Source organism: Magnolia sinica, chromosome 3, assembly GCF_029962835.1.
Source record: "Magnolia sinica isolate HGM2019 chromosome 3, MsV1, whole genome shotgun sequence".
NCBI lineage: Eukaryota > Viridiplantae > Streptophyta > Magnoliopsida > Magnoliales > Magnoliaceae > Magnolia > Magnolia sinica.
The window spans coordinates 90209494-90223892 of NC_080575.1; the positions used below are offsets into that span (position 1 = coordinate 90209494).

General features: G+C 40.3%; 1 protein-coding gene across 2 annotated transcripts in view; it reads right to left on the reverse strand.

The window, feature by feature from the left end:
- The window catches only part of LOC131240202 (phospholipase D delta-like), a 65200-nt gene extending 53676 nt beyond the window's left edge, over positions 1-11524 (reverse strand). The window contains exons 1-3 of one of the 2 annotated variants that reach the window (XM_058238312.1): positions 10519-11524; positions 9478-9594; positions 6557-6751 (exon numbers count right to left, since the gene is read on the reverse strand). In XM_058238312.1, the coding sequence (XP_058094295.1) occupies positions 6557-6751; positions 9478-9594; positions 10519-11472 (1266 nt within the window). In that variant the 5' untranslated portion in view covers positions 11473-11524. The remainder of the gene's footprint in view (positions 1-6556; positions 6752-9477; positions 9595-10518) is intronic. The other variant, XM_058238311.1, reaches the window with a different exon arrangement.
- Between the last annotated feature and the right edge of the window lie 2875 nt (positions 11525-14399).

The following is a 14399-nucleotide window of genomic DNA, read 5'->3' on the forward strand; positions in this document are numbered from 1 at the left end:
ATTAGGGCCACACCATGTTGGGTGAGGCTAAGGCACGCCTAATCCGGAAAGCCTTTTAACTCACCAAAGCAAAGCCTTTAACCTTAATGAGGATTGCATACAGTGCAGTGGGCCCCACCATGATGTGTGTGTTTTATCCACGTCGCCCATCAATTTTTCTGGATCATCTTATGGCATGAGCCCAAAAATGAGGTAAATCCAAATCTCAGATAGACCACACCATAAGAAACAGTAGTGTTTGAATGCCTTAGATGAAGCTGATATTTGTGTTTTCCCTTCATCTAGGTCTCTGTGATCTAATCAACAGGTTGGATGGAAAATAAACATTATGATGGTCATTACGGTGGGCACTAAAAAGTTTTTAATAGTGGGTATTCAATCACCGTTGTCTCCTATGATGTGGTCCACTTGAGATTTGGATCTGCTTCATTTTTGGGCTCATGCCCTAAAATGATATGGAGAATTAGATGGACGACGAGGATAAAACACAACATCATGGTGGAGCCCACATAGGAATGACTGATAGCCACGTCCTTATGCAATCTCCGTCAAAGAAAACTCTTGATTTTTTTCCAATTTTAGATTTTATTTTATTTTATTTGTTTTTACAATAACACCTCGTTAAGGGCCTATTTGGTACGTGGGCTTAGATGGGATTAGGTGAGATCTCAATGAAGGGAAAACACAAATATCAACTTGATCTAAAACTTTTATGGCCCCAAAGAAGTTTCCAATCGTGGTGTTCAATCCCCACTATTTTTTGTGGTGTGGTCCACTTAAGCTTTGGATTTGTCTCATTTTTGGGCTCATGCCCTAAATGATATGACAAAATGGATGGAGCATGTGGATTTAACACACATCATGGTAGGGCCCACTTAACTTTGCCACGTCAACATGGCACCTACCTTGGTGCTGTGTTCTACGCTACCCCCATCCAAGTCCGTCAAGACTGGTGGTTGATGGGGTGTTACCCTGTTAACATGTTAGTGGATATTACCTTGATCGTGGGGCCCACCTTGATGTATGTGTTGTATATCTACGCCCCCATTGCTTTCTGTGGTGTGGTCCACTTGAGTTTTGGATCTGCCTCATTTTTCGGGTCATGCCCTAAGATGATTTGGAAAATTAGATGGATGATGTGGATATAACAAATACATCATAGTGGAGCCCATAGGACTTCGCCATGTCAACATGGAGTCAGTTCCAGAATCAAATCACATATAGAAGGGGCAAGGTTGTCATTTTTAGAAAAAAAAAATAACCCAAAGCCACTTGCCGCATTCCAGCCGCATCACTTACCACTTTCGGCACATACACCACCCCTGAATTAATTCTGTGATTAATTTTAATTAAGGACTATTTTTAAGTGTGTTAAACAAACACCCAAAATAACATATCAAGTGGTTGAAATCTGTTTTTAAGATTTCAGTGACACATTAAGAGGTAAATAAACAACCCCTCATGAAAAACTAACGGAAGATACCCCTTTGACAATAACTTGATTAATGAGGCAGCTTAATGAAAACTTAATTTAAAAAGGTACTGAGATGTAAATACCATATAATGAGGTACTATTTTGTAAAAATTCCAATTTTTAATTAAAATGATATAAAAAAAATGATAAATAATCAATATATATAGCAAAAAGAAAAGAAAAGAAAAGAAAAAAAAAAGAAGGAAAGAAAGAAAATAGGCTGCATACAAAGGTCAATAGCTGGGCCACACAATTTGGATGCCATGTCACACACACAATAAAGTAGGCTACACATAACAAATGCTTGTGAAACAAGCTTATACTACAACAAAACATAGAACCAACATTCTAAAGAGGGAAAAAATGAAAAAGAAACAAAAACAAAAACAAAAACAAAATGGCATCCCAAAGAGAAAATAACTGACAAAATATATCTAAATCAATCATTTAATTAATCAAAATAAAATAAAATGATTAATTGAGGTCGGTGTTTTAAATAGCGTGTAGCATATAGCGTGGCATTTGGCACGAATCTGGATCATCAACCACTTATTTCCATGCAAAATCTCTCTCTCTCTCTCTCTCTCTCTCTCTCTCTCTCTCTCTCTCAGTATGACTTTTTATTATTATTGAAACATCACATTCATTATATGGACCACAATTTGGATGGTCCGGATTGATCTAAGTGCTCTATCTATGCAGTGGACCACAATTTGGATGGTCCGAATTAATTTAATGTAGTCATAGGTATAAGCCATCACCATTTTAAAATAGGTGTTAAACTAACATAGAAAAAACACTTAAAAATGAGATTTTAGGAAGCTTACGCTATCCACCCTACACACTACGCTATGCTACATGTAGCATACGCTACATGCACAGTAGCTTACGCTACATACCCTGTAGCTTACGCTACGCTACAACGCTACTAAAAACACTGATTGGGGTTAAGAGTTAGAAATGTACCTTTATTTCTCTTCGAAATCAAGAAAAAATAAAAAAAATCTCAAGCTCCACAAAAGTACGGACATGAAATGAGAGAATTCCTATTTCTCCTTTGTTTGGGGTCCACTACCAGTGAAATTCTAGCCAGGCAATCCTCTCGCAGGTTTGATCAAACCCTTGAATTCTTTTTGGGAATTTTACAAATTACTACCTCATTAATTAGGTATTTACATCCCTACATCTATTTCAAAAAGGTTTTAATAAGCTACCCCATTAATTCAGTTTACTATCATCCCAGTACTTATATTTCTTAATGGGCATTGGGTTTGGTCATGCGAGCAAGGGGTCAACAGCTTGGGTGGGCCCCACCGTGATGTTTATATGAAATCCATATGATCACCAAGTGTGTCACATCATGTTAGGCCCAGGGCTTAAAAATAAGCCCCATGCATGATTCAAGTGGACCACACAATTGTAAAAACTGTACAAGACAAAGCTCACCCTTCACACTGTTTCCCTTTATGTAGCCCACCTAAATCACGAATAGGTCCGATTTTTTAGCCTAAGGCCTAAATTTTGGTTTGAAATCTAATGGTTGGGGTGGATTTCATATAATTGTCACGGCAGGCCCTGTGAAAATCAAGGGTGGAAGTCTCTCTCTCCCAGCTATCTCTTCTGGTGTGTCCCACCTGAAATCATAGGTCAACCTGATTTTATTTTATTTTTATCCTAAGCCTAAAGTGGGATTATACATCTAATGGTCGGAGTGGATTTCCCATATACATCATGGTGGGCCCCTTCAAATGTCAATGGTGAGAGACATTTGTCAATGGTTCCTAAATTTCCATGGTAGGTTGGAAAAAGAGAAGGTCATACATCTAGCTAGTTCAACCACAAATTACAGTCCATCCAAAAGATACCTTCCACCCTTTCATATGTGTGCAACATGCAACCCGTCTAATAGGTTGGAATCACCATGATTTTTTTGATGCAAAAATCAGTCACATCTACTCATTTACTGGACCTCGCTTGTATTTTGCTATTTATCAATGGTTAAAATTGTTTTCCATGATCTGGCCAACCAGATGATTAGATGGGGCTGATTTTTCATTAGGTGATCCTTATTGTGGAGCCAACCTATTGAAAGGGAGGGATGTTGATTCTATTGATAGGTTGGAAGTTATCCAATGGGTGGACCATAACTCTTGGTCCAACAAACTTGACACATTCCCTTAAAAAAAAAAACCATTTACGAAGGCTAACCCTTGCTTTTCGATGGGGCCACCTACATGTGCACGAGAGATCCATGTTGACAATTAGACGTGTAATTCCTTCAAGGATAAAAATTAGGCTAACATTTGATTCAGGTGGCACAACAAAGGAATCATTTGAGAGAAAGACATTCAACTTTGATTTTGATAGGGCCTACCGTAACGATTATATGAAATCCACTCCAACCATTAGATTCCAAACCAAAATTTAGGCCTATGGCCCAAAAATCAGACCTATCCGTGATTCAGATGAGCTACACCAAGGGAAATAGTGTTGAGGGTGAACATTGTCTTGTATACTATTTCCAATCTTGTGGTCCACCTGGATCACGAATGGAGCTTTTTGAACCCTGGGCCTAACATGGGGTGACACACATGGTGGTTGGAGTGGATCTCATATAAATATCATGGTGGTGCTCACCCAAGCCACCCACCCCTCGCTAGCTCTGCCGAACTCCAACTTCCATTAAGAAAATCTAACGGAAGGTACTCATATGATAATTACTTGAATTAATGGGGCAGCTTATTAAGGTACCGAGTTATAAATACCAAATTAATGAGGTAGTACTTTGTAAAATTCCCAATATTTTTTCCCAAATGGTTGAGTGGATTGGGAGAATGAAGCAAACGACTATGTTTCTTTTTTTTTTGTGTGTGTGTGTTTGTGGGGGGGGTTGTTGTTGTTGTTAAAATGAAAACCCTACTTTTGGAGGATGAATTTTATTACCTCGTCCAATCCTTTGCTGAACTAATAGGCCAATCATCTTGACCTTTCATAATTCAAAATTATTTTTGCTGAAGTACTTCTCAACATCATGGTTAGGATTGGCAGCCATTGATACTCACTTTCAGATTCAAGCCTGCACCCCAACATTAACTCTGATACCACTTGTTGGGGACCACGAAAGCACATAGAGATGAATCAAGTGAAGTATTCCAATCACACCAATCAAGCACAAACACAAACACTTCGATTTTTACGAGGAAAACCCCTTTCAGGAAAAAAAAACCACGTCACAAAGCGACAGATAATCACTATGAAAGCAAAAAATTACAAGAGTTTAGAGAATACCCGATCCGAACAACCTCGACTCACCTCAAGCTACACCCTTGAAACCCTAGGAACGATTTGGAAAGCTCTAAGATATGCCCCAATCCCGATTACACCCCTATATATAGCCTTAGGAAGAATCACAATCGAAATCGGAAACAAATCCCGCAGATACGCAACTCTGCGATACGTTCGATGATACCTTCGATGGGACTTCGATGTCATTAACAGACCATCGATGGCATCAAACCCACTTTGATGGCATCGAAATAACACCAAAATAGTCCAAAGACAAAACATAAAAAATCAGATTTTCTCAATTGCACTTCGATGGGTCTCGATGGCATCGAAACTGAGCTCAATGGCATCGAACAGGTACCCAAATAGTCCAGTAACCAATTGAAGAAATTTTGAAATTCTCTATGGGATCAAGCAGTTGTTCGATGGCATCGACGGGCCCTATTTTTAATTAACTTAAGACATCAAAAACAACAGTTTTAGGGTCAACTAGGTACTTGGTTCACTTAGCTTGGTTTCAACAAGTGAATCAAGTTGGGAGTGCATTTCGGTAATTTTAGAGAAGAAGAAGAAGAAGGAAGAGGAGGTGGCGACAACGGCGGCTCTGAAGATGATGGGTCTCACCGTGGATGATGGATGACTGAAATACCTTCTAGATTAGAGGATCGTAATCCAAAATCTTGAGATGGGTCTCACCGTCGACAACCAAAAACCTTTTAGAAATGGAGGCTCCTAAAATTAATTTTTTATGAAAAAAAAAAAATCTTGACTTGCTTAGTTGACTCGGACTCGCCAAGTTGACTTAAGTAGTGTCTAAGCGACTCATGAGCCTAGTCCTGTTTTCAAAACTACGGTCAATGCAATTGAAGTGGCAATGTGGCACAATGAAGGCAATGTAGGGCTAAGATTGTTGGGTGCAATAATTGTTATTATGGGAAATGACCTCATAAACATGGTATTAAAATATTGTTACAAAATGACTACATCGGTCGTATTGTAACTCACAACCGTATTGGCCACCCATATTACATGAACAGGGATAAATTAGTCTTCTAAACGATATGGGTAGTATCGGCCAATATTGCCAATATGGACCATATCAATGTCATCATGGAGCCAAAAAAGGCAGATATGGTCATTAAAGGCCCCCTTCCTTTTTTCTTTATCTTTTATTTTTTTAATTTTTTTCTCATTTTTCCACTTCTTCATTTCAACCATGAAACAAACATAAAAACTCATTTTAGACTAGATCCAACCCTATTTTGGGGATTAAAACACAAGATTTGAATGGGATTTGATGAAACAAAGTGTAACGGACCATTTTGAGAAATTTTGAAAGAGGAGGTAAACCATCACTTTTCTCTTCTTTTTTTTCTTGTTTTTATTGCATTTCAAATTTCGATGCAATGGGCCTGATACACCAAATCATGATTGATTTTGTGATCGATTGGGGCCTATTTGATTGACAAAGAAATTCAAGCCGACATACAAGTATACAACATTCATACCAATGAATGGTCTAATGCACCATTGAATTCATGTTTATAAAAAAAAAAAAAAAAACACATACACACAGAAAAGAAAAAGACAAATTCTATTGCTTTGCATTTTTTTCCTACTTTAGCAATAATTTTTCAAAAAAAATTAGGTGAAAAAAGTTTCATCAAACATGGGCCCATATCGTCTGATAGAGTCTCTGACACAAACATAAGTCGTGGACGTATATTTAGGAAAAAAAAAAAAAAAAAGAGGACAACAAAAAGTTGAAGGACAAAACACTAGGAACAAAATACTCACTGGAAATGTAGGATTGTGGTAATCATCCCCAAATACAGTATCAAGATCGCGATATAGTCTATGCTCAGGAGTATCGTAGCGCCCATCACAAAGATCAAGACCTCCAATAAAAGCAGTAATCTTTCGGTTATTTCCAGAAGCTTGTGTATCAACAAGTACACATTTTTGATGGTGGGTAAAGAGTGTTCCTACAACCTGAATGCAGTGATTAACAAAAACAATATCATCAGGTAAGCTTTATATTTTAAAAGATATTTAGCAAGGAAAAAATTCCCATATACAGCTTAAGCTACGACCAAAGAAGCATTTTTTCATACTGGTCTCTAAACAAATTATTAACTGCAATGCAAGATAGGATTAAATTGATTAAGCTGTGTGATGCAGAACAATTAACCACTTGCTCTAAAAGCTTGAACTGATAGAGCATAGCGAATTAATCCCTTTATCTCATAGCCCAGGCCCCACATCTCATGGGTTAGGACCTCGGCCGAACCCCCCTCGTAGGCCCCAAATCACATGGATACTGCCTCACACGAGCCACCTGCCTCATATGGGTGGGGCCCGCCTTACACAGGCCACCCACCCCGAGTGTGCCCTTGCATCCCACAGGCAACCCCACTCGAGCCCGGTGTGAAAATGCCCCTGCATTACTGTGGGTACTACAAAAAACTTGCAATGATATGTTAGCCAGATCATGGGAAAGAGTGGTGCATGATTTACTTCTAGGCCAAGTGTAAGACATTTGGCTATTGTGAAGCGTTGTAGGCACTGTAATATGGGGGAGGGTTATTTATATGAGATTACACATTGATGGGGCAGAAGGTTTGTACAGTAAGTTAGAGGCTTTCAGTTTGTAAAAGCAGGACCCATCATTCAGTGACCCAAATGGTTTGTATGGTGGATATCACAGCAGATGGCAGATGCATCAAACTTCGCAGACTGAAAGATTCTAGCAATGGAACATTTAGCCCTTTCTTGACTGAGTGTGAACCACTGCTGGTTTTTTTTTTTTTTTCCTTTTCTTTTCTTTCTTAACCATCTATTTCTTGGCAGGTTATTGAAGAGACTTACAACTTCTCCAATATGGGGGACTTTTTTTGGTTCTTGAGCTGTCCATGGTGAGGTCTATCCTATCAACAGTTTGAAAGACCAACCATGGGCCTCATGTGAACATATGGAATGCCCAAATAGTACTGTACAAATATTCGTTCTGAACATTGCACAATATCTCTATTTATATCCATGCGTTTATTCATGATCATGACATCCATGTGGATTTATTTAAATGTAAGATTTATCTGCATATTAAGCCATGCTGATTGCATGGTTCATTTCTTATCCGTGTAGAATAAATAATGATAATAAACCATTGTACCATTCACCAATTGCAGCAACACAATAAAAAATTGGCACAGAAATCAAACTAGGCCACAACCACAATGAACATAGAGTATAGGTTCTCAAGCATTTCTAAGTTTCCAAAATAATGAAAACAAAAACATTGTATTAGTCACCGAATTGCAGTACCACAATTTAAAAAAAAAAAACAGCACAGAAATTAAAATAGCCCAAAAACACCATGAACAATTGAGTACAGGTTCTCAAGCATTTCTAGGTTCCAGATATATTGAAACGAGCACAGCTCAATTCTCCAACAAGATATAATAATCAGCCACCAAGAATCGACATACATACCTATATCAATCCCTAACACTAGTTTCAACACCCAGAATCTCTACAACTTACACACAAACTAACCATAAAAAGGAAAATACCTAAAATCCCAATTTCACTACTAAAACTGAACTCCAGAAAAATTTTGAAGCTTGAAAGCCATGAACCGTCAAATTTGATGAAAATAACTTATCAAAAACATGGGTCTGCTCAAAAAATATTGATAGACAACTGTTGCATGATATTCATACAACCGAGTGCGATGATCTGACAACATGGTTGGCATTGTATATTTGCATCAGCTTCCTAGCTTAGTCTAAGACATTTAGAACTCACTATGCACTACATTAGGTCATATTTTCATGGTATATCAACAAGTGTGTGACACCGTTCATCAGTAGAACATGAAACCAAAAATCTGAAAGGGATTTGTGACCTTTGTCCATTAGAACATGATACCAAAAATCTCAATGAGACTCAAACACCTATCAAATAAGCTTTCTTTTCCAATTAAATAAATTTGCAGGAAGAAAGTGAGGAAAAAAAAAAGAAAAAAAAAGGATCTAAATAAGCTAAGAAATCAAAGGTAGTTTTATTAATCGCATCTATTAGATACTCATTTGTCCCCAAGTCTAGTGAAGTAACAAACAGAACCATTTTAGATGCAAGATATTACTTCAAACAACTTTCATATAATACAGACTGCATATCTACTGTATTAAGCACATAATTTGAAAACCCAAAAAATCGTCTCAATTCAATGTTTAGCCAGATCGTTCTACTCGAAGACTCTACTCAATATTCAAAAATTACAATTCAAAATACAAGGTGTACAAATAGATCTCAAAAATAGTTAAAACTGTGTATGAGTAATATAAAATAGGCATGATGTCATCAAATTGTTGGTTGTGCTCTGGTTTAGAGCTTTACTTCCTGTGGCTGAGGTTGTGGGTTTGATTCCCACCCTCTCCGTAATCTTTTTATTAATAATAACACTGAACTCAATGAGTTGTTTCAAGTTGACTCGAGTCTTCCTGAGTTGTGATCAAATCAGACCCAGAACTGAGTTGCGACTTGCGAGAGGCTCGGTGAGGTTTGGTGGAAACCTCACCAAGTTGAGTTGACTCAGCTGTGTTTCGAGTCGAGTCAGTGAGTTTTGGAACTATGATTAAGCAGACCCCATGAATGTACAATAACAAGGGCACTAGGGAAATATAAAAGAAAAAACTTCAGGCATGAACACCTACCGATTGCTTGACGATGCTAAGCTTACGGCTGCCATAACGAGGGGTTAATACACACATAACTGATGAATGCTTGAAAAACTTCCGCGTTTCTTCATCATGGGTTTGCATCATTCCTCCCTGCATCCAGTACCATGTCACATTAGCTCTACTCTTCTAGCATCAAAGAAAACCCATTAGCAGAGGATGGGAATAGACAGGACCAAAGGCCCAGACAAACTGAAAGAAATTCATGTAAACCCATTTCAGATACAAAATGTCTCTATAAAATCACCCATTTGACATTAGGGCTGGCAACAAAGGCAAAGTTTTTCTTAGGCTTCTCAGCAGTTCAAAATTCAGGCCCAACTCAAATCCGGCCCACCTATTGCCACCCCCTACTCAATACCTTTCTACATAAGCATACATTTGAATGTTAGATGGAGCAGAAAGATTTTTTCCCGACACGAATCAATGTCCATTACATTTCAGGTCCTAGATGAAACGCAATGGATCTTGATTTGTGTTTAAAAAAAAAAAAAAAAACACGATAAACCGTTCCTATACAATGCAGCTTCATTTTTTGCCTCGCTACAGCAAAAACACGGTAGAACAGATAACCACCTGTTACACCAGAATATATCTTTTGCATGCAGTTTGGAGTACACCCAAATCCCGCCTTAATAAATTCAAATCCAGGGAAGAATTGAATTCAAATTTTGTTTAACTCAATAAGATAGTCCATCGCAATTATCTACACTTACCTGCACAATTATAATTCAAAATGCAAGAATATTCTTTCACACCCATTTTTTATGGACTCAAACTGAGGGGCATAACTAACACTTTCTTCCCATAGAAAATGGGCCTTTTTTCCAGTTTCAAATTACAGAAATGTGGGCCACCCAAAACTTCTTCTTCTTTTTTTTCTTTTCCTTTTCAAGTTCTCATGATTTGGGGTTAGTCAAAAATACAAATTTTCTTTCCAAATTCTAGTTGGAAAAAAGCACTGATCCATCCAAATCAAATTGAGGCAGACATCCAAGTACACCCTTAACTTCTTACCGTATTGACAAAGAACTTGCTGTGGGAAGTTTTGTCATCCCAAACCAACAAGCACACCCGAACTCCCTCCTGTGACTTGTACTTTAGCAATTCCCCAAGCGTGAGATTCCCACAATTCTCACCCGTCCGCCATTCCCTCTTCGACTCTCTAACCAGCCTCACCTTGTGATAGATGGACCACCCCACAATGTAAATCAGATGGTGTGCTCCCAATATCGCATCGCAGATATCCTCCCAACACTTCTCATGCTGAAACACCTTCCCGTTCTCCAATTCAATGGTCGGAAGCTTATCTTCCTCTGGGACATGCGCGTCCTGATAGAGCGTCACCTTCCCTCCCTTCCGCAGTGGGGAGTACGTACCTGGGACCCCCTTCCGTTCAGGGTCCGCCGCGATGCCCCGTTTGTACAGGGGATTTTCATCGAATGGCTTGAATTGCATAGAGAGGTTCAGAGCTGAGCCAGGTTTGGGTACGCTTCCACTTGGACCAATGATGTCGAACCAGCCCTCAATCCTCTCCCCTGTCCGGACCCGCTTAGCGGAGATCGAAACGATGCCGATCAGCTGCGCGCCAAAGGTGTCATTGTCCTTCACGTGGAACTCGATGCAGCTGACAGGGTGGGCCACGGCGATATCGAAGTGCTCGTTCCAGATGGGGTCCTGGGAGTTAGAGCGGACACGGGTGCAGGCCACGGTAGCCCCGGCGAGGCAGACCTTGACGTAGGGATCGCTGGTGATGATCTTGCGGTGGTGGTGCTGCTGCTGCTTTGGCTCCTTGGAGCGGAACGCAGTGTCGATGGCGGCACGGCAGGGGATGAAGACGCGGCGTAGGCGCTCGGAGAACATGTCCATGTTGGGAAGGCGCCGGGCCTCAATAATCCCAACGTCGAGATCGCCGTGGAGGAGGATGGACTCATCTGAGCCATTGGATTCTTGTGGCGGTGGGTTTTCCATGGTAGGAGACAAGAATGTAGGAGACAAGAACGTGATGGATTTTGTGGGGCGCGGATGGGGCGCGGATTAGCTAGCGACAAGGTCAGTAGCCAAATCGCTATCACCAAGCTCTGTGGACCCCACCAGGATGCATGTGTTGTATCCATACCGTCCATCCATTTGGAGAGATCGTTTTTTGTCGGAGAAAAATAATGAGATAGATCTAAAGTTCGATTGGACTCCACCATAGAAAACAGTGGGGACAGTGACTTCTCCGTTCAAAACTTCACAGGAGCCACAAGTTTTCAATAAAGATTATATCTTTGTTTTCACTCTATTCATCCCTATCTCCGTGTTAACTTATGAATAGGTAGGATTTAAAAAATAAATCATGGTGGGCCTCATAAATGTTTTAACAATAGGTGTGACTGATCTCACGGTTTTCTATGGTGGGTCCACTTGAACTTTAGAACTCATTCGTTTTCTCTTACTATAAAATGATCTCTACAAATGGTTGGACGGCATGGATACAACCCATGCATCATAGTGGGGTCCATAGAGCTTGGTGACATTACTTCTGTAGCAATTTTGTTACTGAACTTGGCAGTATCTAATCCGCCGAGTAGCCAAATTGCTACTCAAGTGACATCACCGCTACGTGGACCCACCATGATACATGTGTTGTATCCAATCCAACCATTTGTATAGATAAATTCATGGCAGTAGAAAAAGAAAGAGATGCATCTAAAGTTCAAGTGGACCTATCACAGGAAACCGTGAGTTCAGTCACACTCACTGTTGAAACATTTATAGGGCCCACCATGATGTATTTTTTAGATCCAACTTATTAATAAGTTAACATAGAGATAGATGAAGTGAAAACAAAAATATAAGCTTGATCGAGACCTTCCGTGGCCCCTAAGGAGCTTTGAACGGTGGATGTCACTGTCTCCACTGTTTTCTATGGTGGGGTACACTTAAATTTTAAATCTATCTTGTTCTTTTTCTCCTGACATAAAATGATCTCTCCCAATGGATGGACGGTATGGATACAACACATGCATCATGGTGGAGTCCACGGGGCTTGGTGACGTCACCTTGTCAATATCTAATCCGCGCCCGAAGAGGAGAGATTTTATACACAGAGAGAGAGAGAGAGAGAGAGAGCGCGCTCTGGGAGTAGGGAATTTTGGAGCGTTTGCTTGCAGTTGAGATCTCTCTACTTTTCAAATCGCTTTTTTAATAACTGACACTCTATTAAAGCGCGGTTTGGCTGTAGAAAGAGCAATTGGGAATTCGGGATGGGGGAGTTACTGCATACCCTGACACAGCGAAATGGTTGATATGCATGCACTTTTTGTATAGACATCCCTGCAATTGAACTGTTCAGATTGTGGGACCCAGTGTAGATACATCATTGTCCCAAATCTGATTGGCTGAAGAATCTTAGCCTCTGACTCCACATTGGGCTTGCCTATTTTCATCTCGACCGTCCAATAAATGTCCACCAATTGACTAGTTAGGTGACCAAATTAGTTTTAACTTTCAGTCTATGATCCATCCAGGAGTGGGAATCACCATTTGGACTAGTTAATTTGAGGTACTTCATCTCATGTCTACAATAGTTTAGTGCCTGTGTATCAACTACCCCATTCTACCAGAGTATCAAAACTTTATCCAGTAGCTTACAGACAACAGGTGTCAGGTTCGGAGGAACACGCGGCGTTGTTATCTTCAACACTCTTTTGGCCGTAATAAATATCACCACCGAACTCGACGAATACAATGCGTTTTTTCTAGTCGGTTTCTACTGTTACTGTGTGAAGTGGACGGACGGATTGAAGTGGCACACGTGCGAACATGGCACCCGTGTCAATTGGACCAATCGTCAAAGTTAAAATGGGCTGGCGTAAATGTCGGGCCGGTCATCTAAAGTGGGACACGTGTGCGTGAGGAAATGGATGGTTAGCAAAACTGGATTAACTGTCTAACTTTGACAGACTTGTTTGGCATCGATGATGAGTGAGCGGGACTGGTTTCTGGCGGTGGACCACGTAATGAGTGGGCTGGATCATGCACACCTGGGCCAGTTGGTGAGCATGCAGCACATCGTCTCCTGGATCCCTGCTCAAGAGATTAGTCGGCCGCTCAGCATCATTGCAAGGAAAGTAGTTCGGCTGTCTGCGTCAATCGGGTTTCGACCGTGGAGGCTTGCTTCAGTACATCCGGACCTACTGGTGGGACATGTTTGGCCACGTGAATTGAAGTGGATTACACGGGATGGGATGGAATGATGGACATCCCATCATTTATAACTTGCAGTGGATTGTCGGTTGTGGGATTGCAACCATCCATGGGCCATCTGAGTGGGGTTGTTTGGATTCAACTGAACATCGAAAACAACGTCACACCCTGCGACCTCACCTACTGTTCGTATAACGTTGAGAAGAACGTGGAGAGTGGTACATCAAGGTGGGCCCCACACCGTACAATTCTGTAATTACGGAAATGGATCGGTGGGGTCCCAATGCCATCAGCTGGGTGGCTGGTGGTCTATGCACTGTGGAACCCAATACAGGAAAAACCATCGCGCATGGATATCACATATTAAAATCCATGTCTGCCTCCTTTTATTTGTTATACAACATGTTGATTAGGTAAAAAAGGCAAAGATTCATAAAAATCAACTACAGAAAGATCAAAAGCTTTCATGGCTTACAAAAGAGTTTTAACCACTGACGCTTATTGAACACGGTTTCCTGTAACATGGTCCACTTGAGATTTTGATATTTTCGTATTTTGGTCTCATACCATGAAAAGATGTAGAAAAATAGATGGACGGCATAGATGGAAGCTATACATCATGGTAGGGTCCAGAGCACCGACCAGTAGCTATTGGGTACATTGAGTGGATTACAGCCCGGAAATGGAGGTTAACATCTGTCTAA